Below are 25,624 nucleotides of genomic sequence, written 5' to 3' on the forward strand. Positions count from 1 at the left end.
AATTGCCTTGTTCCCATGTTTTCAGTTTGTGCTGAAAGCCAAGGTCTGCAGTGAAATAATGAAAGCACTTTTTGTGTTTAGTGTGGTCAAACCTCTGTGGAGTCCCACTGATTTATTTGGCTGAAATGGGCGCTTGAGCTGAATGCTGGCAGGTCACACCTTTGGAGATGCTAATGTCGTGCCCTGAGAGACAAAGACGGGTAATAAAAAAACAGATAAAGCATGACGCTGGAGTCGCATGACCTTGAACTTTGGTATAATGGCGACCCCCCCCAAACCCCCCAGTGAGGTTATTTACAGGCAGTTGGAAAGCACGAGGATGAAGGGGCTCACTTTCCCAGGGGAGGCTCGTCTCTGCTCTGTCTCTTAACTCCTATCTTGAGGTGCTGTGTCTGCCGGCTTCTTCCTTCAAGTGGCATAAACTTAGCGTAAACCCACCCCTGTACCCAGTGGTCCGGACATTAATCTGGGGGGCTCAGTGAGTTTGGCCACCTATCCTGGTTGCTTGGTGGTAAACCTTTCCCGGGATGGGAAGCCCAAAACGTTAAAAGAAGAGAGGCACGTCTTCCACCAGGCTTCAGGGCGGGCACACCTTTGGGTCCGGTGGGCATGCCTGGGAATTGTACTTTGGGAGGGTGATCATGTTGAGAACCTCTGAGGATGCCCGTTAGGGTTTCTGTTTTGACCCAAAAGCATCTCTAGGCTGAACCCCCCCCCCAGAAGTACTCCTGGGGTGGACTTCTAGAGAAGCCCCTGTGTCTCAGCCAGCTTCCCCGAAGAGGAAGAGGAGGAGAGCTAAAGTAAGATTTGTGAAGAAGAAGGCCTTGTGTTGGGATGGATTTGTTTAATTAAGTCACTACGGTGAGCCATTCTGTTCTCATGCTGTTGTATTCTCAGCCAGGGGTTTGTAAGGTTCCCCACTCCTCTACCTGAGACACAATTTTCTCTCGAATTGCAGCAAATCGGACAAATATTTGTCACATTAGAAAAAGTGACTGGCGCTCATTGTTTTGCAGTGTGGCATCTAGTGGCTAATGAATTGGCATGAAAGTGCCAAGTGAAAGGCGCTATATTAGATAAATTTGGTTTGTTACTTTTAGTAAATTATACTAAGATCCAGCAGTTGTAGAAACAAGTAGAAGAAATCATTTGGACTTTTGGTGTTGCGTAGTGGCCATCCGTGGGGTCCTGAACTGAATTTCATGGCGGGTCAGTCGCTGTCTGTAGAGTTTTCATTCACTCCATGTGTTTGGGTAGAATTTCTTCAGAAATTTCGTGAATCAGCAGGTTGGTGTGAATGGACCACACCCCCCACCCCCCCCATCTCCATGATAGACTGGCATTTGGACGTACAGTAATGGCGCCGTGCCACCAAGATAGCCTCAGACGTATCCCTCAACACTGTAATGAAAAAATTGGCTTCAGGAAAAAGAATGGACATTTTAATAATTGCATTGTTCTTACTTTTATTGTGCTCATTTTCTGCAATTCAATTCAATTGTCCACATGTGTGTTTTATTTATTTATTTCTCTCTCTCTAATTGTAAAGTAGCAAAATCTACCAACCGAGGCCTTTGAGGTGACGAATGGCTGACAGATGTGCTGAAAGGCAGCAATGGCTCTAATCAGAACAGAAAGGAAGAAGAAATGAAGGACAAGGGAAAAGAAAGAGGAGAAGAGGACTCGGGCTGGGCATGGCATGTCAGGGTATGTCCATCTGAGCAGAAAATGAAGTGGCACATGTTACATCTCCTTGTTATTTTGAACCTGTGTCCCTGCACTGCTAATGCTTTCTGTTGTCCTTAAATGAGTGCGTTTCCTTTGCCATCCATGCTGGGGCCCTCCTGAACATGTGCCCTCTGGCCAAGGTTGGCATCACGGCAGGACCACCATTTACATATTTGTCCCTTCAAAACAAATTCTTTAAGAACATCTTTTTATATATGGCGCCTTCCAAAAGTCTTCAGGCTCCTTCACGTTTTACACATTTTGTAAGCTTGCACCCTTCTGCTAAAATCATTTTCATTCATTTTATCCCCCCACCAAGCAACACTCAATCATCCAGAATGACAAAGTGACAAGATATTACCATTTGTTTTGCAAAGTTACTAAATATAAAAAAACAAATGAAGGAGTCTGGAGACTTTCTTAACGTGTGAGATGCATATTCTTTGTTTTTTACATCACACTTAATAAACTGAATAAAAATGTGTTTGGTGAAAAAAAAAACTCTCAATATGGCAATTATGATGGACAGCACAGTAGCGCGATTACCGCCGAAAGGATTCAGTTGTGTTACTCCTCAGTTCAACTCTTCTACTGGTGAGCTCAGTGGCTTCACATTCAAACTCCACACAGACCAGAACTGTATTATCTGTCTGTCTGTCTGTCTGTCTGTCTTATAATGCCTTTCACATCTGTCTGTCTATCTAATCCTGCCAACTACACTAAATCTGTCTGTCTGTCTGTCTGTCTCTGTTATATACTGCCTTTTACATCTGTCTTTCTGTCTATGTAATATAAATATCTTTCTAATCCTGCCAACTACGCTAAATCTATCTATCTATCTGTCTATCTACCTGTCTGTCTGTCTGTCTGTCTGTCTCTGTTATATACTGCCTTTCACATCTGTCTGTCTGTCTATCTAATATAAATATCTAATCCTGCCAACTACGCTAAATCTATCTATCTATCTATCTATCTATCTATCTATCTATCTATCTATCTATCTATCTATCTATCTATCTATCTATCTGTCTGTCTGTCTGTCTGTCTGTCTGTCTGTCTGTCTGTCTGTCTGTCTGTCATATACTGCCTCTCACATCTGTCTGTCTATCTAATATAATATGTAATCCTGCCAACTATGCTAAATCTATCTATCTGTCTGTCTGTCTCCGTCTGTCTGTCTGTCTATCTAATATAAATATGTAATCCTGCCAACTACGCTAAATCTATCTATCTATCTATCTATCTATCTATCTATCTATCTATCATAATATAGTGCAATTTATATATACAGTACAAGGGACGTTCCAAAAGTTTCCACACTTTTTTTTAACTCTATTTATTAAGAATTTCAAAAACAAATGACATCACTTTTCTACACAGTCACCATTACCTGTGGTGTAATTTTCCCAGTGTTGTACCAACTGTTTAATGCCCAATTAATACCCCTCCTGCTTTCAGTATTTCCAATGAAAATATAAAACTGAAGAAACTTTATAAACATCCCATATATATATATATATATATATATATATATATATATATATATATATATATGCCTTTCCTATTTACAGTATCTATCAATCTATCATATAGTGCTATATATATATATATATATATATATATATATATATATATATAATGTCTAATATATAGTATCTATCTATCTATCTATCTATCTATCTATCTATCTATCTATCTATCTATCTATCTATCTATCTTCTTTAAATGACAATAATTATGTCCATTGAATTGCCCTGAATAATGTCCTGTCACTGTCACGTATTCCTTCTTGTTATTTATAATCATTTAGATGTACCTGCCCTATCCCAAGGCGACTCACAATTTTTTGCAATTCAATGAAGTACTTCTTTTGTTTTTGTTTTATTTTTTTTTGTAAAAATTATGAAACAGAACGCATGTTTTGCACTTGTAACAGCGTACATCCATGAAGCCTCGGGCTGTTGTGAAACTGTTGTAAAAGAATGGCAGTCATGTCAGCGACTCTCCGGAGCAAAGGAAGCTCGATGCCTTCCAGCGTGCAAGTGGTGTTGTTGTTTTCTGGCAGGCCTGTTAATGATGGCAGTTATTTTTAACACTTCTTGCCTTGACTTGAGCCCCTCTGATCCATTCAGCCAAGAGGCCAAACGTCTAAATGTGTAATTGCAGTCTGCTAAGCTGATAGATGCTCTTCAGTAGCTGAGATCCAAACAAGAACCCAGCAGAGTTTTTGGGCAGCTGCCTGGATCTCCAGGCTGTAAAGTGAAATGATGGCGTGGGCTGATTTTAATTGTAATTACCATGGAAAATTCCCCCTCTAGTTAGGCTGTTGTTGTTAGTCAGCATGTCATTATTTCTAATTAGGAGCAGGTGAGGGTCTTGACTTTCTTTTTTATTTTTTTTTAGGGGTTCTGCTTTCCTTGATTTTAATATTTGAACTTAACCCCGGGGAGAGACAGAGGGAGACTTCAAGCAGGTGACTTGACGTTAGGGGTCATGCCGCCCCCTGTGGCTTACTGATATGACCTTCTGAGTTCATGGAGCTGTCATACACAGAGTAGACCCCCAAAAGCCTTTTGTGTCACGCCTGCAGATGCTCTTCTCCTTCTGTCTAAGGTCGCAACGTTTAACGTGAGCTGTTTGTTTTTCTGCTCTTCATCAAGTGGATTCAGAAAGTCTTTAGACCCCCTGCACTTTCTGCTCAATGTAGTGTGTTGTATTTTATATTTAAATGGATAAATTTGCCATTTCTGCCCATCAATAACCCATCATGACAAAGTAAAGTGTTTTCAGAAAGGTCTGCAAATTTATTAAAAATCCCAAAGTGATAAATCTCTTCACTCTAAGAAGTATTCAGAGCCTTTGCTGTGGCCCACCAAATTGTGCTCGGGTGCCTCCTGTTGGCTTTAATTCTCCTCGAGATGTTTCTAGAACTTGCTTGGAGTCCACTCGGGAGACACTGAAGTCATTGGCTATTGTTTAGAAAGGCACATGTGGACCCGTGAATAGAAGATCTCACAATTCACAAAGAAAGTCGGGACAAAAACCAAGTAAAGGAAGTCCAAGGAGCTCGCTGCTGACCACCGTAATTGGACTGTGTTGGGACATGGATCAGGTAAGGGGATATAAAACATTTGTAAAGTTATGAACATTTGTTGTCTTTTTTGAATCCAGCTGAGGGCGTTGCTCTCTTTGTACCCCACCATATAAATCTGTTAAATCTGTGGTTTGTTCCTTCATTTAAGTCGGCCCACTGCTAGGTCCTTTCTCGGTTTTGAACACTTTTTACCTCTTTTGTAGCCTTTTTTCCTACCAGTTCCAACTTGGTTTTTAATGTAAGTAGATATTATTATATACTGGCATCCCCGTCAGAGTTGTGCTGAGATCCTTACCCAGCTGGGATGCCAAGGGCATGGAAGGACAGGGGAAGACAATTTACTCAAGACATCGCCTCCTCCGAGACTCTAGATGGCAGCCTCCTTGAGTTAGGGCACCTGTACGTATTTCCGCAGGGCACATAGGACAACTGTAATTTATTGGCTCAGACCCGTTTGGGTTCCGTTGATGCCGCCAGGGGACACAGAAGGGACTGGAGAGCCCTACTTTGTCAGGATACAGCCTTACCCAGAAGTAGTCCTGGAAGTGCTCCCAAGTTTTAGATAAAGGGAGCTGCCTGTCTCAACACAGGGAGTCAGAGTCGGGAGGAGGAAGATGAAGCTTCAAAAGTGTTGTACAGAGAATTAGAGCTGTGGTGTGGGAAATGATTACCTGAGTAAGAGTTTCACACAATAAAACCCTTTGTTCACAGTGAAGATGTGTCGAACCTCGAGAGTTTGGAGAGCTGCGGCACCCCTTGGTGACCACAAATAAAACATTTTATTTATATAGCTCCTTTCCCCTGCTTAAGGATACCCCACACTGCCAAGAGACCCACTGCATTGAATCCTCTAAGACTGATAATAAATTAATAAATAAAAACAACTTAGGAACATTTATGATAGGCTACTGTTGCTCTTAGTAGCCCCACCAACACTCCGGTTTGATTTACGTTACTCACCAAATGTCCCTCATTTGAGCAGCTCAGCTCCAAAGGGGACACCCCGACCTTAAAATAATCAGAGAATTAATTAATCGAGCCGTGCTGAACTTCCAGGGGGAACCAGAACTCACCTCCGATCCACAAAAAAAAGTTTTAGTTAAAAGTTAAAAATGGCTTAAATGGCATAACCTCACAACTTTTACTGCGTCTCTCACACACACACACACGCACACACACTCTCTCTCATGGCAAAATATGTAATAAACAAGAATGTCTCTTTGATAAAGAAAATAAAAAATTAGAAGTTTTTCAACCTTTCACACTCTTAAAGGTGCTGGGTCTTTAGTGGCACTTTACGGTTCTCCACTGGGTTGAGTGGTTCATTGCTGAACCTTTGTCTGAGCAAGCAGCATTGCATTCTGGGAGAGATTCTCTGAATGGGAAGTTGGTCCTTTATGCTTTAAAGCACAAACAGTTTAAGAAATTCTGGACTTGGCCAGTGTTGTTATAGGCAGGAAGGGTGCTTTTGGAACCAGAAGCCATTGGTATTTCACAAATCTGTTACCTTCTAGTCAGGGTTATTAACTGTATGGAGTCTGTTACACATCTAAATAAATTAAGTTTCTTTCTGGAAATGTCTTCTTTGAGGTCCTTTCCGGAGCCTTCTGGAAGTCCATTCCGGAACCTTCTTTGAGGTCCATTCCGGAACCACCTTTGAGGTCCTTTCCGGAACCTTCTGGAGGTCCTTTCCAGAACCACCTTTGAGGTCCTTTCCGGAACCTTCTGGAGGTCCTTTCCAGAACCACCTTTGAGGTCCTTTCCGGAACCTTCTTTGAGGTCCTTTCCGGAACCCTCTTTGAGGTCCTTTCCGGAACCTTCTGGAGGTCCTTTCCAGAACCTTCTTTGAGGTCCTTTCCGGAACCTTCTTTGAGGTCCTTTCCGGAACCTTCATATGAATGGGTCTTTTGGGAACCAAAAAGTAGATCCCCTGTGGCATCACTCTGAAGAACCTCTCTGGCATCGTTATTTTTTAAGAGTGCACGTCCTAAACCCACAGAGCAGGGACACAGGGAAGCTCATCGGGCACAACGCTGAAACAATCACTGGACAGGATGCTAGCCCATCACGGGATGAACTCCCACCCACCCACACACACACACATCATCAGGGGCCATGTGAGCATCACCAAGCCCCCTAACTGGCACATCTCAAATCCCAGAACACCTCACACCATACATAAATTATTCTAATTTCTTTAAAAAATAAGATTATGTTTGTTTTGTCACAACAGTACAATAAGGAGACAACAAGAGAAAAAAATGTTGTGCCCTTTCAATAGTATTAAAGGGACTTGTGAACTTTTTCAAAGTTTTAAACTTTGGGTGCAATTGTAACTTAATATTACAAACAGTTTATCAAACGTGACTTGGGATACGATGTAAATCTGGAGCACAGTGGTGGCGACGGTGGGTTTGTCTGCCCCCAAGGACTCTCTTAATTCTTATATGACATTTCTGTGTAATGGACACCCGGTGCCAAAGGAGGGCACCTTCAGAAAATAGAGAAGCCCCTGGATGGTTTGGTAGGCCGCGTTTTTCTTTCCTCTCCTGCCGACCGCCGTCCACAAGCGTCACGTAACACGGTGGTGACCGCCAAGCGGCGTGACATGCACAACAAGTCCGCGCATCTTCTTTATTTCTATGACCTCAGACCGCCTAACGCAAATACTCTCTGTCTCTTCCCCATTTCTCTGAATGTGCAGATGATTCTAATAAGACCGCGGGAAATGGAATTCTGAATTCTGTTCAATAGCGATTATCAAAACAAACGACGAAAAGAGGTTTTATTTTAGATATTGAATTACACACAGCTGCTTGCGATTACGGCCTTTATTCCAGCTCTGTTTTCTGTCAGATGGCATTTTTGGATCCTCACGCTTCCCAAACTCATAGACACTGCCGGTCCATTAAAAAAAAAAAAAAAAAAAAAAGACGGAATGACTCTGAGAATCCAAACCGCTTGTTAGCTTTCCAAGTCTCTTTATGGTTAGACTGAAAATCAAATGTCTATCTTCCTGGAGTGGTTTCCTTTCCAATGCTCTCCTCTTTTTCTTTTAAACGTTGTTGTTACTACAGACACGCTCTTTGCAGATTTTTCATGCTAGGGCTGCAGTCCAGCTACACAGAAACTCTCGTCTGATCAGATCAAGCCGGATGTTGGAGATTTTACAACAACATCTGAAAATCCTTTGCCGTTCTCCCTTAGTGAAGAAGTGTCAAGATCAAGTCTAGTCGATGTTGAATTTCATTTAAGGCTTCAGATTCCTTTAGAAAACGCATGGATGGATAGAAACTGACGCAACTGATGGTGGACTCCACCAAAACTCGACAGAAGATCAAAAAGTAAAGGCCATTTGAAAATTACGTGGTAGCCGACACAATACGTTGTTAATAATTGTAGTTTCAGTTTCTATTTTATTTTATGTAGTACTAGGGTGTTGTACCGTGTTAGCCATTATGAATGTAGAGAAAAGCCAAGCAAAATGACACCTTTTATTGGCTAACTAGAAAGATTACAATATGCAAGCTTTCGAGGCAACTCAGGCCCCTTCTTCAGGCAAGATGTAATTTTATTTTATAAAATTTTTATTTCGTTCTAGTTTGCAGTGGAGTCCACCTTTTTATTTTTATTTAGTTCTGTGTTTAAAATTTTAATTTTATTTAATTCTGGCCCTTTTTACATAATATTAGTATAAAACCACAAACTCCGGCCTACGCATATTTCAATGCAAGGTATGTTTCAGTCAACAAAATACACTCACTGTTCATAATGGCGTTAAACACAGCTCGGCTATCAATGATCAAACAGATGAACTGGCCGATTGAGTGTAGTCGGCAGGATCAAATGTTTCAAGCCAAGAAACCAGTCTGTGCAAGCGCATTGCTGTAGTGCCTTAAACGAGCGCGCATTTCGATAGATTTATTTATGTTGTAGCGGTCCGGTGCCGCTAAGATTCACACCGTTGAAGAGACGGTGATTTATTTATTTTTTTAGTGGAGATTCTAGGGATGCTCCCAGCCTGGGCCCAACCTTCACGCACTCACAAATGCAGACAAAAAGCCAACGGAAATAAAACAGCAAATAAATTATTAACACTAATAATGATCCCATGATCCCACCCCTGTGCCCCTTACGGCGATTATACATTAAATACAACAAAGCACAAACAAAACACACACAGTAAAGTCCATGAAAAATGGCAACAGATGAAATGTAACGATGAAGGTAAATAGTCCGCACATTGAATGGGAATGTAAAGATCGTCCTACCGGTAGTTCCTGAAATGGTGAAGATGGATTTCTTCACAGGATGGCCATACATCCCCAGACAGTCCTCAAGTAACAGGCAGACAATCCAGACCCCCGACCGAGGGCGAAAAATGAATAAACACAGGAAACCCAACGGAAGGCAGACAGACAGGAACTTGAAACACAAAATACTTTTTACCTTTTTAAAGGCCGCACTGACCTCCTTTGACCCCAACAGCCCCTGTTCCCTCAGCAGAAGACCAATCAGAGCCACTGCAGGAGCTTCAAACTCTAGTAGCACCGCTACAATCCCCAACCGCAGGCCGTGGTGTACAGCCGAACTAAGGCTTGAGGTTTGAGATGTCCATTGTGTCTACCTTTTTGGTCCCCAGCAATCCCCACTCTACTGCGTAGGTCACTGGACCCTTCTGTTGGACAACAATTGCCGGGCCAAACCACTTTAGAGCCAGTTTAACCGTGAATTTATCTGAGGCTTTGGAGAGGGGATGAGTCCTGATCCACACTCTCTCCCCAACCGAGAATTGTACAAGCTTTGTTTGTGAGAGTGTGAAGGTCGGGCCAAGGCTGGGAGCATCCCTGGAATCTCCACTAAAAAAATAAATAAATAACCGTCTCTTCGATGGTGTGAATCTTAGCGGCACCGGACTGCTACATTGTCGCAACAACGTCCATAGCACAGATAGCCACACAGTGAAAATATTCGCTCGACGAACGAATGTGACGCAGGAGCACAGACGAGGTCCTCAGACACTGGCGCCAGCAGACTGTACATTGACGATTTCCGCTGCTGGTACTTGAAGTCCAGTCGTGGTGCCAGAGAAGTGCTGATCCTGCACTGAAACTCCACGACCTACGCTTAACCTTCTCTCTTTCTCTTCTCAGCTTTAGTCTTGTTTTCTTCACCTAGCGCACTTAAAGATCGTTGGATGATGTCGAGCTAAATGAGCCCTCAGATTTGACGTATTCTTCCCACTAACTAAAAACCCCACACTCTCTTTTCTCTTCTCGCACGCTACATTTGCTTTTATTACCATCTGTCCTGTAATTAAAGTATTTCCACATGTTACTTTCTCGCTTTCGACCCACAAACATCTGTGCAGAACTCGCCATCGTCAACCACACGTGCTTACTGCTTCAACCTGATGAACCAAATGTACAAACAAACAAATAAATGAACGTTCCTATACGAAAGTTGCGCCACGTGACTAGAGTAGGCCCAAGATACAAGATCGCCGTATACTATTGTTGGCATAGAGCTAGACGGTTTGACATCCGTAGCAGAGCAACGGGCACTCAGCAGGCTCCTATCAATTATGGAGAATCTACTACATCCATTAAACAGTGTCATCTCCAGACAGAGGAGCAGTTTCAGCGACAGACTGCTGTCACTGTCCTGCTCCACTGACAGACTGAGAAGATCATTCCTCCCCCAAACTATGCGACTCTTCAATTCCACCAGAGGGGGTAAACGTTGAACATTATTCAAGTTATTGTCTGTTTTTTACCTGCATTTTTTATTACTCTTTAATTTAATATTTTTTGCTGCTGGAGTATGTGAATTTCCCCCTGGGATTAATAATCTATCTATCTATCTATCTATCTATCTATCTATCTATCTATCTATCTATCTATCTATCTATCTATCTATCTATCTAGTAAGCAGCGCAACGTAACTGAACGCTCAGGGTGTTCAAACAACCCTTCTACACGACTAAACCGGATTCTGTGTTTTTAGGTTTTTACTCATTTTTCATTCTCATTTTATTTTGTTCACATATCACTAATTTTTATTTAGTTTTATTGTTGCTGTTTGCCTTAATTTTAGTTCTTGTGCTTGTAAAATGAAAAACAATATTTTTACTTTCTCATATGCAAAGTATAGGGAAAGTATTGTAATCGTCCAAAAATTCAGTTTCGAGATTTTGCTGAATGTGGACGTTACAAAAGTAATTTAACGTAATAAGTCTGTACATATCCATCACAATTATTTTTTTTTTTTGCCAAAAGGAAGAAAATAATACGCAGACAAAGAGAGAATGTTCAGATTGAAAGGTAACAACCTAATAATGGGATGTGAACCCAGGTGTCACGTTCATAAATTGCATCCCCCGTCTCTCTCTCTCACATGGAGAGGAATTCCCACAAGCCTGGGGGCCACTGAGTCATCAGTCAGGCAGCTGTTCCAGTTGAGCTAAAGGGGAATCCCTCTCCCCAGGTGAGTAAGTGGGCCTGCGGGGCAGCATATTACATGGTGGGAGCCGCCCTCCCCTCCCACTACACTCTCCACCTCTCCTTAGCAAGTCCAGATGAGCCCCCAAATGTCACAGGGAAGAAGTCTCACTCAGGGTCCCATCCTTCTGTGTTTAACGTCCGCACTCAGAAAAGCAGGCTGTGAAGCCGCCGCGGGTTTGGGGGGACCCCCAAGTCGGGAAGCAACAACTTGTTCAGTCCATTCATACAATGCTTCAACTTTCTGAAGTCTCTGCATGCACCTTAATGTTCGGTTTTCTATCTTGTTTTTATGTAGTACCCGTTCTGTATGTTCGTGTGTTTAGGGGTTGTTATTATTCACGCTCTTATGTGTTTTCTGTGATATTTATAATTATGTACCTGATATTCCTTGTGCTTTATGTGTGGGGCCTTGGGAGGTGGTGCCACCCTGACATCATCACTCCTGAGTCGTCCCTCTGGCTGTGTAATCAGAACAGAAGAGGGTCAGGAGTAGGAGATCATTGACTTTGTCAGTGTTGCCATTTTTGGGTTTTCTTGAATAATTTTATTTCTGTCCCCGGTGTTCTCTTCTGGATTGTGGATTTGGATTTATTTGCGGTAGAAATAGTTTTAAGACAACCTCTTTTTTGCCTGATTTTGATCTTTTTTTTTTGTTAAAAATTCCTTAATAATAAAGATTCTTTATTTGCCATTCTCTATAGAAGCCAGCAGTTTATGGTCACCCTCCTCTAGTAGTGTTTTTGTATTTTTTTTGGGACATTTCTGGTTTTGTCTTTTCCAGCTTATGTTGTTTTTGAGTCTTGCTGGATTTGGGATTTGTGGTGTCCATTTTAGGATATCCATCTCTCTCTGAAAAAAACAAAAACTCCATCTTTTCTTCTACCTCTGCCAAACTTGAATCTGTCCTTCGATAAACTTTCTCTCCTCCCTGTTGTAAAACTCTCCTCTGACAAAATTACATCACCACTCCTAAGCCTACCATTCACTTTCCTCCATCGGCCAAAAGTTTTCATCCTCTCCGCCATCTGCTGTCCATCACAGGTTTCATGAAAATTTTATTGAGGGATGCATTCATCTTTGGCAGAGATAGGAGAGAGGATGGGGTTCTGTAAGATAGAGCAGGATGTCCTAAAATGGACACCGTACAACCCAAATCCAGCAAGCCTCAAAACCACCTTCAAAACAGGATGAGCTGGAAAAAAATAATCGAAATGTCCCCCAAAAAAATATAAGAAAAGCCCTACTAGAGGGGGGTGACCGTAAACCCTCGGCTTGTGTAGAAAATGGCAAACAAAGAATCTTTATTAATAAAGGATTTGCTAACAAATCTGCCTGTCGCGCCATCTCTTAGTAGTCTTTATAGGTTACTTCTTCTTCTTCTTTTGGCTGCTCCTGTTAGGGGTTGCCATAGCGGATCATCTTCTTCCATATCTTTCTGTCCTCTGCATCTTGTTCTGTCACACCCATCACCTGCATGTCTTCTCTCACCACATCCATAAACCTTCGCTTAGGCCTTCCTCTTCGTCCTGTTGCCTGGCAGCTCTATCCTTAGCATCCTTCTCCCAATATACCCAGCATCTCTCCTCTGCACATGTCCAAACCAACACCATCTCGCCTCTCTGACTTTGTCTCCCAACCGTCCCACCTGAGCTGAGCCTCTAATGTCCTCATTTCTAATCCTGTCCATCCTTGTCACACCCAATGCAAGTCTTATCATCTTTAACTCTGCCACCTCCAGCTCTGTCCCCTGTGCCACCGTCTCCAACCCATATACCATAGCTGGTCTCACTACCGTCCTGTAGACCTTTCCCTTTCACTCTTGCTGATACCCGTCTGTCACAAATCACTCCTGACACTCTTCTCCACCCTGCCTGCACACTCTCTTCTTCACTTCTCTTCCACAATCCCCATTACTCTGTACTGTTGATCCCAAGTATTTAAACTCCTCCACCTTCGCCAACTCTTCTCCCTTCATCCTCACCATTTCATGACCTCCCTCTCATTCACACACATGTATTCTGTCTTGGTGGTCCTACTGACCTTCATTCCTCTCCTCTCTAGAGCAGATCTCCACCTCTCCAGGGTCTCCTCAACCTGCTCCCTACTATCGCTACAGATCACAATGTCATCAGCTCTGCCTTTATGGTCTTTTGCACCCATTTTACTATGTTTGAATCTCCTAATCCCCTCAAGGAGTTCACCATCTCAAAAACTAGAGCACATTGTGAAGCTCAAAACATATTTTATAAATGAAGCTAATCTGAAATAAATGCCCACAGGAGTAAAACATGTTAAAATTTTAAAAGAAAGGGTGGAAAAAAAGCATCATTCAGTCCACATAGGCACATTTTACATATTTTCCATAAATTAGTCATGATCCATTAGTAATGGAGGCCTTGTCATAAATATCCTGCTCAGTAAGCAGAATAATGAAACCCTAATGAAAAGCTCTGGGCAATCAAATACTTTTCATATTTAGTGTGAGACTCCACGTTCCAGTTGGTAATGTCGCTGTTTTGCCGACCCAACTGCCCCCTAAATCTTCGGGGGGATTGTTGGAGCAGAAACTGCCCCGAACTGTCTTTTGCTTTTTAAATTTTCTAAATGGGTTTCTTGACCTATCAAAATATTTGAAACATCATTTTGAGGGGAGTTTGGAGGCCAAGGATTCCAGTGGTTAAGTTTATTTCTACTTTCAATGTGTTTTTAACAATAAGTGTGTTTACGTACACACACATATACAGTAATCAGATTAAGGTGAATAACACAGTTAAGGCAGTGAGCTCATTTCTGAAAAATCCACGTTTACATGAGCAAGTAATCTCCTGGAGATCTTCTTTGTCAAAACACTCATCATCGACCACCAGGCCGGGTCAGGTCAGATTGGGGAGCATGAACTGGTACAGCTTGTTGCCGCGCCCACCACATGATAAAACAGGTGAAGAACACGCTGAAGAATTTCAGCGAATACCAAGTGGAGGCAAAGAAAAACGTACTATTTGTTGGTTTAAATAGCGGTATAAACAAGAAAAGGAAGTTGATATGGATCCCAGCTGGCAACCCCCCCCCCCCAGGCAGCCACACAGACCAGTCCCACCCTCTGCATCCAGGTGTTACGTGGGCATCCCCTTGGCCTGGTCGAGCAGCTCGGGACCTCATCAATGAACCGGATCACCCTCGGGTAATGGCGCCACATGGCCGTAGTGCCGTAACTGACGCTCCCTCACAATGCAGGTCATGTGCCTCATTCAGGACTCCATGAGCAACCTAAAGTCATACCAGTGGGACCCAAAGACTCTCCAAAGACACACAGGAGTCCAGTCTTCATCTCAGGTCACCGTGAATTCCAGAATAAGCATGATGTCTGTGATCATTTTCTTGTTTTATAAATACGTTTAGTCCAATTGATGCCATATTTATTAGTTTCTGTTACCGGATTGCTCTTTTCTACTTTGCTGTGTGGTTGAGCCCTGTGAAGGAGCGGCGTACTGATACGTGTGCTTCCTGCTTTACAACAAAACACCTGCAATAATAATAACACCGGAACTTTTACTTTAATAAGATAAGTATTGTGATAGGCTACTCGTTCACTTGTTTGGACTACGTAATTTGCGCTACTTTTAACATGTTACCCTACTGCTCTCGAGATTGTGCTGCCGAGTTTAGTTCTAAACGTTCAGCTCATTGACATAAATTTTAACGATTTCTAAAATATTGAGGCAGATTAAGGAGGAGGAATAATGCGATCGCCCAAACATTTCCCTCTGGAAATTGATTTTCTGGATGCTTCTACCTGTGCTTGCTGCACAAAACGACAAAACCCATAACAGTAACCCGGTTAAGCGTTTACATGGCTGAACAACCCTCAGGTTACTCGCTGAGAAACCCACCTCTGTTAGTCAGGCTTCTCAAAAAGCCAATAATCCGGTTTCTCTTATCTAAATTAGGGTTTACATGGCATTTTAGAAATCCAGTTACTGTGAATAACCTGGGGCCTCATGTATAACGCCGTGCGTAGAACTCACACTATAACATGGCGTACGGACAAAAGCGGAAATGTGCTTACGCACAAAAAAATCCAGATGCATAAATCTGTGCATATGCCAACTTCCACGTTCTTCCGCTACATAAATTCCGGTCAGCGTGAAAAGTAACGCACGTGCACGCGCCTGCTGTCCCGCCCCAACTCCTCCCAGAATTATACCTCTTTGAATATGCAAATCAATATAAATAGCCTTTAAGCTCAGCCTTCTGTGAAAAGGCAATGTTAAATGCACGGGGGAAAATAGAAGAATTTCAGCGAATACCAAGTGGAGGCAAAGAAAAACGTACTGTTTGTTTTGGTTTAAACAGTGGCATAAACAAGATAGGGAAGTTGATCGAGTGACATAACGTGTCGGAGAAACTCGAAAGCTCAAATTCATAAAGTCGCACAGTGCCGAAATAAAAAAAGAAGTCAGATATCAAAGTCGCCGTGAAAAGGCGAGTTGTAGCCCACCGTCTGAGTGTCATATGAAAGCTTATTAGGGTACAGAGAAAAAAAATAGTCACACAGTGTGTAAAAAGCACGAAATGTCAACTTTAATCTCGAAATTTCCACTTTAATCACATAGTTAATTTTGTCATTAAAGTAGAACATCATAAACTTTATCTTAAAATTGCTTAATTTACTAGTTTCTCAAATCCCATCGTAGCTAAAGTAGCACGTTAAATGCTTTGTTTTGTATTTGATCTTCTATGTGCTCTGTGTGCCTGAATCACTACGTGCTCTTCCTCTGACAGGACACAGAATCCATTACATTCGTGATATTACAGCTCTCTGAATAATTAAAATACTGAGATGTATACATGATATCATTTTCATGATGATAGGAGTTAAAGCATGTTATTAAACATGGGAACATGGTGGTGCAGTGATTGTTCATGTCTCACGCAAGATGCTTGCTGCGCACCCTTCGATGAAATACTTTATCGCAGCAGTCCTGTCTCTCTCAAACGTACTAACCTTCAATTCCTGTCCTTACTTTTCTTTCTCCAAATACCCAATCGCCACACAATCAGCTCTGTTTTAGACGTTAAGCCATCTGTAAGCTTAGAACGCCGATTCTTCAAAACTTTTAAGGAACATTGAAATATCTTTGTAGTACGTGTTTAATTATTCTATCCATCTATCCTTCCAGTGTCGCGCCAGCACCAGCAAGAATACAGCGCAAGGCAGGAACAATCCGTGAACAGGGCACCAGCTCCTCACTAGCACTGCGGCACCGTGTCCTCACATGTTTAATTACTAACAATATAGATTATTTAAATGATGTTAACATTTTATCTGTATAATGTAATTAACATATTTTGCTGCATTTCATCTTTAAAATGATATCGTCATCATATGTAAATACGCGCTTTATGAAGTGGCTCAGGTTGTGCAATATTATAACTGTATCGCGAGTTTACAATGAGGTAATTGTACTTATAAGTACAAACAGTTCTACAAGGAGCACTTGATGGACTGATTGAGTGTGTTTAGAGTTCTTGGGATGAAACTGTTTCTGAACCGCGAGGTCCGTACAGAAAAGGCTCTGAAGCGTTTGCCGTATGAGAGCAGTTCAAATAGACTGAGGCAGCGTGTGCTTGATGCTGTATCCCGATAATTCTGTTTCTGATCAGCTGCTGTAGATCTGTGATTCCCCACTCAGATACAGTGATATAAATACTCCGAGTGGTGCAGTGAGAGTAATATGGAAAAAGATGATCTGCTGTGGCAACCCTTAACAGGAGCAGCTGAAAGGAGAAGATGGTGCAGTGAGAGTAACAATGCTAAAGCAGCTATGGTATTTGGAATACTTTGGCTATTCCCTGGAACATTATATTGTTACAGGTTAATTACAATCAGATGCATTAAACTAATAAACAATATGCGGTTAATTTCGGTGTATTTATAAAGCCGCGTCAGGGATGTGGATCTAAAGGAAGGGTAACCACACAGGAACAGTAGCACTGCTTTGACGCTGAGTGCCGCCAGTCTGCAAAAAAGAGCGCAGAACTTGCGTACGCCAGGGTATGAGGTAACGTGGAAATGTGTGTGACTTTACGCCAAGTTTAGGTTTTGTACATCGCGATTTGAGCGTGGAAACATTTGTACGTAACATTTTTGTGCATACGCAATGTTTGTACATGAGGCCTCTGGAGATTAAGGCATTTGTAAACGCACCTTCTGTTAATGGTATGATTGTCAACTTTTATAAATTTTTGGTGTAAACTTCTGTGCATTTCCTATAGGAGACTCAAGGAATTTGAATTTGGTGTTTAATTTTGTCTAGATCCTATTAGGAAACAGTTTGCTATTTTAATCACGTTCTATCACAACACCATTCTGTTTTCCATTTAGGTGTCACTGTGTTGAGTTTCTGTTTTTTGGTCGTTTCATGGTTGGCACAACTCCCCCGGGTGCGCTCATTTCTGACGTCAGTTTTGTAAGGATATGGAGGTCACCCCGGGTGTTTCTGGTGTACCGCAGCCTGATGGCTAAACTCTTGTTTCACTGCATTAAAAAGATCATTCTGTGGCCCTTTCTGGTTGTTTTGAATCCCTGCTCTTGTTTTTGATTGAATTCCTTGATAGTATTCTCATTTTGATGAAAGATCTCCTTGTCTCTCTGTTTTGACCTTTGCCCAGCTCTTAGACTTTTGATTCTCCTGGTCCTGTTCAATTCCATTTTACTATCTCTTGCAAGTCAGTATAATTAAAAATGACAAGCATTATCCCGTGGCATCCTCCTAGTTTCATATGGTTACTGCCATTTCGAGACCTTTCTGTTGATGGTTGCTATGCTGTTGCTAGGTTAGGTTATATTTAATCCATATACAGATATATATTTATACATATACTGTATGTCTAGATATACATATAGATATACAGTACTGTGTGTGTATGTATGTATGTATGTATGTGTATATAGTCAGTCAGTCATTTTCCAACCTGCTATATCCTAACACAGGGTCACGGGGGTCTGCTGGAGCCAATCCCAGCCAACACAGGGCATAAACCCTGGGCAGGGCGCCAGTCCACCACAGGACACACACACACACTAGGGACAATTGTGTATATAGATATATGTATGTATATATATGTTGTGACAATAGATGGCGCTATTCCAGCGCTTGACTCGACGCAGACAGACACTGTCTGCTTTTATTTTTCTTTGCTCATGTCGAACGTCTTCCCCGTCCGCACGAGCCCACGACACAGTCCAATAAGCACTATTAATCACAATCCCAATACTTCTCTTTAACTTCTCCTCCACTCCTCTCCGGGTAAGCTTAGTCCCTCTCCTCCCGACTCTGGCTCCCGGAGTGGTGGCTGCTGGCTCCTTTTATAGCCCACCCGGAAGTGCTCCAGGTGTTTGACGACCCATTTCTGGCTGCACCTCCAGGTGTGGCAGAAGAACCGCCCACACGGGCTCAGGAACCACTGCAGCACCCCCTGAGGGCACCCCTGGATCCCAACAGGGTTGTAGAAAACTCCATCTCCCATGGAGCCCTGCCGGAATCCGAGGCACCACTGCCACCCAGGGGGGTTGCCATCTAGTGTCCCAGAGGGGGGTACTGTTCTGATCAGACTTGCTCCCCCGGTCCTTACAGTGAAGAGGCATCCCGGCCAGACAAGAACCCTGGCCGTCTGTGATACTGTATACTTTATTTCTATGTGTGTGCATAGGTCTGATCACAATCTGATATTTGGGTGGTTACCTACCCGGTAACGCTTGTGGTTGGTCAGCCAGTCGGCAGAAATATGCCACATCCTCAAAACAGATCATAGGTATGATATAGAGAGGACATGGCAGATGTCTGCTGACTGGCTGACCAACCACAAGCGTTACCGGGTAGGTAACCACCCAAATATCAGATTGTGATCAGACCTATGCATGTAATACTCCGATCTACACCCAGTCAAGTGGCGAAACATCTGAGGATTTGCCTTGGGTGCTCACTTTTGAGGTTTAATCCCCGCTCATCCCATGAGGTAAGATCTTGCATGGAGCTTGATGAACATTTTATATTTCTACCATTTCTGAGTAATCTCACCAAGTTTCTTGCTGGTGGTCTTGTAACTCATTCTAGCCTTGTCCCCGATGTCCTTTGACAGCTCTTTGGTGTTGCCCACAGTGGTGGAGAGGGTGGAGTGGAAGAAATTGATTCTGTGGACAGGTGGGCTTTATACACATCACGAGCTGAGATCAGGAGTATCTGGAATTGATTGATTGATTGATTGACTGATTGTGGCACAGAGCCAGTCTGTGGGAGTCAGAATTCTGGCTGGGTTGTAGGGGATCAAATGCAAATTTTCTCAATGACATGCAAATCCATTTTTAACTTTGATGTAATATGTTTTTTTCTGGTATTTTTGGTTGATATTCTGTCTCTCTCCATTAAAATGAAACTACCATAAAAATTAGAAACTGTTCATTTTTTGTAAGTGAGCAAACTTACAGATTCAGCAGGGGATCAAATAATTATTTTACTCATATATATGTATGTATTTATATATATATATATGTTATAAAGTTTTACTGTCAAATAATGCAGAGTATGCGACATGTGTTTCACCCTTATTTGGGTTCATCATACATACACACTCCACTGCACCCCATCTCGGGGATCGAACCTCGGACGTCAGCGTCAGAAGCAAAGCCTCTTTACACTGCGCCACGGCGTGTGGTTCGTTTATTTGACAGCCTGGACATCAGAGTAATTATGAGCGTGTACGCCTGATGTGCCCAAATAAGGGCAAAACACATGTTGTGTACTCTTTGCATTATTTGACAGTAAAATTCTATGATCTGCTTCTCGCAACTGAGAGGGCACCCGTGGCGGATGTTTGCCGACTGGCAGACCAACCACATGCGTTACCTGGTAGGTAACCACCCATACAATCAGGTCAAGACTCGGATAACTGATGCTATGAATATCCATCCATCCATTCATTATACAACCAGCTGAATCCAAACACAGGGTCACGGGGGGTCTGCTGGAGCCAATCCCAGCCAACACAGGGCACAAGGCTGGAACCAATCCTGGGCAGGGTGCCAACCCACCGCAGGACACACACAAACACACCCACACACCAAGCATACACTAGGGCCAATTTAGAATCGCCAATCCACCTAACCTGCATGTCTTTGGACTGTGGGAGGAAACCGGAGCGCCCGGAGAAAACCCACGCAGACATGGGGAGAACATGCAAACTCAACGCAGGGAGGACCCGGGAAGCGAACCCAGGTCCCCAGGTCTCTCAACTGTGAGGCAGCAGCGCTACTCACTGCGCCACCGTGCTGCCCTGCTATGAATATATATAATATATATATTTATTTATATTTATATATTTATTTATTTATTTATATATTTATTTATTTATATATATATTTATTTATATATATATTTATTTATATTTATATATATATATTTTTATATATTTATATTTATATATATATATATATATTTATATATATTTATGTTTATATATATTATATTTATATTTATATATATTTATATTATATTTATATATATTTATATATTTTTATATTTATATTATATTTATATATATTTATATATTTATATATATATTTATTTATATATATATTTATATATATATTTATATATATATATATTTATATATATATTTATATATATATATTTATATATATTTATATATATTTATTTATATTTATATATATATATATATATATATATATATATAGATATATATATATATAGATATTTTATATATATCCATCCATCCATTTTCCAACCCGCTGAATCCGAACTCAGGGTCACGGGGGTCTGCCGGAGCCAATCCCAGGCAGGGTGCCAACCCACCGCAGATATATATATCTGTGCATTTATTTGACAGTAAACTATTTCAGCCATATACATATATATATATATATGTGTGTGTGTGTATACGTATAGAAATGTACTATTTAATAAAACTGTGTGTTAAGTCTCTCAGAACAATCTGATTGGTCAGTTTGACTTTGGTGACACAACAACAGAGAAAGTGCCAGTGGTAGTCGCATGTGTTGCAGTAAAGGCACACAAGCTGAGAGAGTCGGAGATCATAAAACCCGACCGGAGGCGAGAAAGGCGCCACGAAAGTAACAAGAGGAGTGTGAGAAGCAGGCTTTTCAGGATCACATTTGAGAAAAGGAGCACCGGTGACGAGACTTCACACACACACGACTACAGAAAAAAGGTAGTGAAAGTACACAAAGGGCAAGAGATAGCAAATCTTTTTCAATTCTTCTTCTTTGACAGGTATCATGGCTGGTAGGTTTGTATATATACTGGATGGGGTGACGCTGTTTTAAAGCACTACCGATTATTCCGCCAACTTATTTTCAAAATATCAGGTATTTGTAACTGTTAAGGTGAAGCTAATAAAAATAATTAATAACACATCAGCAAGTTTACTTTTTCACCAGTTTCCCGACTCTGGATACTTTTCTCCCGCTGCCAATAAACTTCACCCACCCTTCAGCAGAGACACTGGCACGAGATTCGTGTCGCTTTATTTTCAAACATCAAACTGTTAACTGCGACATTCTGTTTGGTAGACTTTAGTGAGTCTCTTTATCAAAGCCTCAAAGAATGTTTTTTTTTTTCCTTAAAGGGTCGCTCTTTTGTTACATGACGCACATTTAGAAGTGCATGACGTCACCTTATTATACTAAGCTGTCACCGGGACTTCAGTGTCCTGTGCTCACTGCTATTGTTGTAACGCTGCAAATCGCTTTCTTCTTTACATGCTTCACGTTCCGAAAGGCCGTATTCGTCTCTGAATCAAATGCCGCCCTTTATCACTACCTGTAGCCCACCGACAACAAGCGAAGTGGGTGATGATGGCGCAATACGTGCACGGAGGCGACTCGCTCGGCCAGTCTGCCGGCAAGAATATTTCTTTGAAAACAAAACAACAAAAACACTCATACAGCTTGATCGATCTGGTGGTCTACTACACAGTATTCATCCCATGTGAGAAAGACAGATAGATGCGAAAGACACCATATGGTAGTTCAGAGGCAGTATATCAGATAGATTTCAAACTCGAAAGTTGTGCTTTCAAACCCCACTACTGACACTGTGTGACCATGAGCAAGTCACTTCACCTTGCCTTGGCTCCAATCGGAAAAACAAAACAAATGGAACCGATTTTATAATAGATGGATAAGCAAGGCACTGTATAATTGATAGATATCTAGGCAAGAAACTGTATAGTAAATAAGCAAGGCGCTATATAATAGGTATATGTGGAAGGCACTGTATAACAGACAGGCAAGTCTATAACAGAGGGGCAGACAGATAGGCAGATATAGGAAATGAAAGGCACTATATACGCGGCGCTATTTATTGGAGAGCACTTTGAGTAATGAGAAAAGCATTAAATAAATGTAAAGAGTTATTATTATTTATTGATAAATAAATAAGCAAAGCCGTGCATGTAAATGAATAGATCGGAAAGGCATTATATAATCGATAATAAGACAGTGCATTATAGAATATTTAATTGAAAAATGCACTATATAATAGATAGATTTGCAAAGCACTATATAAAATATAGATATTTAATTAGTACGTTCCGACAGCCTGTATTTTATTTGTCTGTGGAGGGAAGTTTAGTTTTTTTTTATACAAAGTCAAGCGCTATTAAACCAAACAATCAATAACAACCCCTCAAATACAAACAAAATATTACAAAAAATAAATGATAAATAAAAATAAAGAAGAGAACAGTCCTAGCAAGGCACTATAAAGTCGCAATTGCCGCCAGTCGCGTTGCTGAGTGGTCGCCCACTGACGTGCACTTGCAGCTGAAGAAGCAGACCCGGCGAGGAGAACACGCAAATCCCGCACTGATGCCCCTCGGGCCCGGTAATCACCCCGTGAGGACACTGACCAGTAAAGCAGCAGAGCTGCGCCCCCGTGTCACCTCCGAATTCACATAACCGACCAAACCAGAGCCCACGGCCAGCATACCTTAAGAAGAAGTAATAGGTGTTACCCTCCATGACGGTGTACGATTGGCAGGGGAAGTAGCCGAGCCCGGTGACATTGAAGCGCGAGCCGGCGGGCACCTCCAGCATGCTGCCCCACGCCTGGTCACACAGCAGCTCGATCTCGGCGGAGAAGAACAGGTCCGTGTTGTCCTGCCAGGGCAGGTAATTGTAAACGCTGTAAGAGTCCTTGTAGACGGCGAGGACTTTGGCAAACACGATGATCTCGGCGAGCTCCGCTCTGCACGACTCCGTCTGGGGTCTCCAGTCGTGTGGCAGCTGGCAACTTAAAGCTTCGCCCAGACCGTTCAATAGTAACAGCAGTGCCAACACGAGAGGGACACCGAAAGCCATCGTTGGATTCCAGGTCCAGTATCCAAAAAGGAAATTAAAAGTCGGGATCTTATTATAACAAAGGAAAGTAAATACAAGTGAAAAATGGACAGCCAGGAAAAAACAAAAGGATCCAAAGTCAAACTAGTAGACGAGACCAACAAAAGACCAAAATCTGACAAAACCCCGTCTGCAAACATCCAGCTGATATTAAACAATCCATCCGCCCCTCAGAGATATCGGGATCTGCCCACAGAGCGCCGCGACCCCCGAGCGGCGCGCACTTCTATTCAGCTCCGCGGGCATCCTGGTCGTCCACAGCCCTTTAAAATAATTGTAATTTAGAGAAAAAAAAAAAAAAAAAGTTAAAAGGATCAGCTTTCAGGTCTTGCTTAAACACGAGCTGCTGTGGCCGGCCTCTCGCTTCCTCCGTGGTCTGGCAAGCGGTAGAGGCAGGAGCGGCAGAGCGGAGATTCCTTCAGCTCAGGAGTTTGACACGAAAACTGAAAATATCCGCTTAGCGAAACCGCGCGGTGGGCTTTAAAGTTGGGAAAGCCCGGGAGTGAGACCCTGCTGTCATTACCGATCTGCAGTTTACAGGAGACCCACACATACCTGAACCGCCGTGTACTACATCTTAAATAACAATGCCAATAAATAAGAATTTGAGTTAATGTACGTGTTTTAGAATGAAGAGCGAATGTTTCGATACGGATATTCAAGGGGTGCGCCGCTAATTGACATTTGGGTCTTCTGCATACATTTTGGAGGAAACACTTAAGAAAGAAAAAAAAAATCAATTATGCATTTTTAGAAGTAAAAGTGGTTCATTGGACCATGGCATATGGGGGAAGAAAGAAAGAAAGAAAGAAAGAGAAAGAAAGAAAATTTGTGCACGTTTAGAAATAAAGGTGCTTTGGTTCTTCAGACAATTACCTTAGGGGAACCACTATTGATTCTCAGAAGAACTTATCCACATGGATATTTCAGGAATATCTGTATATGGGGCGTCATGGTGGCACAGTGGTGGCACTGCTGCCACTCAGTAAGGAGACCAGGGTTCATATCCCAGGTGCTTGTTCTCCCAGTGTCTGTGTGGGTTTCCTCCAGTTTCCTCCCATAGTCCAAAGACGTGCAGGTAATTGGCCCTAGTGTGAGTGTGTGTTCACCCGGTGACCCGGGCTGTCGTAACCTATGGGCACTGGGTGAGGGTACCAGGAGCACAGGGGGCCACAATGTTTCTAATGCCTATGATGCTTTTGTTTTTGCTATCAAAACAGGGCCCCCTCATGCACTACTTTGCCCAGGGGCCTATAAGTCTGTTAAGACAACCCTGCCTGTGACGGACTGGCGACCTGTCCAGGGTTTGTCCCTGCCTAGTGCCCTATGCTATCTGGGATAGGCTCTAGCAGACCCCCATAACCCTGTTCAGAAATAAGTGGATTAAAAAATGACTGTCTGGCTTACTTGTTTGTGTTTGTATAAGTACAGTAAGTATATACTGTATTCAGTGTATATATATATATATATATATATATATATATATAAATGATAAGTGGATGAATGGGAATTAAAGAGACTTGTAATACAGGTCCATCACTTATGTTTTTATCAATCAAATTAAGATAAAATTAAATAAGTTTAAAAAAAATGGTCTATAGTCTGAGTCCAGGACCCCCATAAACAACTGACATTGGGAAGATCCAGTCTGGGTAAACATATTGGGCAGCCAGTAATGGTGCAATTAAGGTTTTCAAATAAGGGGCCACAAAACACTGTCCCAGCATCGGCATGCAGACAGGGAGCCCAAATTTGGCCATGAACCTGAAAAAGTCGATACCTTACTGGCTCGTCCATCCATTTTCTATACCCACTTATCCAGGGTAGGGTTGTGGGGGCTGTCTGGAACCTGAAGCTAAA

At 42.1% G+C, this 25,624-nt stretch overlaps 1 protein-coding gene across 1 annotated transcript in view; it reads right to left on the reverse strand.

The window, feature by feature from the left end:
- ccdc3b (coiled-coil domain containing 3b) overlaps positions 1–24,138 on the reverse strand; it is a 44,969-nt gene extending 20,831 nt beyond the window's left edge. Inside the window, exon 1 of the mRNA XM_028824611.2 lies at positions 23,355–24,138. Coding sequence (XP_028680444.1) covers positions 23,355–23,725 — 371 coding nt within the window. The 5' untranslated portion in view covers positions 23,726–24,138. The remainder of the gene's footprint in view (positions 1–23,354) is intronic.
- Positions 24,139–25,624: the final 1,486 nt, after the last annotated feature.

This window comes from Erpetoichthys calabaricus, chromosome 18 (assembly GCF_900747795.2).
Source record: "Erpetoichthys calabaricus chromosome 18, fErpCal1.3, whole genome shotgun sequence".
NCBI lineage: Eukaryota > Metazoa > Chordata > Cladistia > Polypteriformes > Polypteridae > Erpetoichthys > Erpetoichthys calabaricus.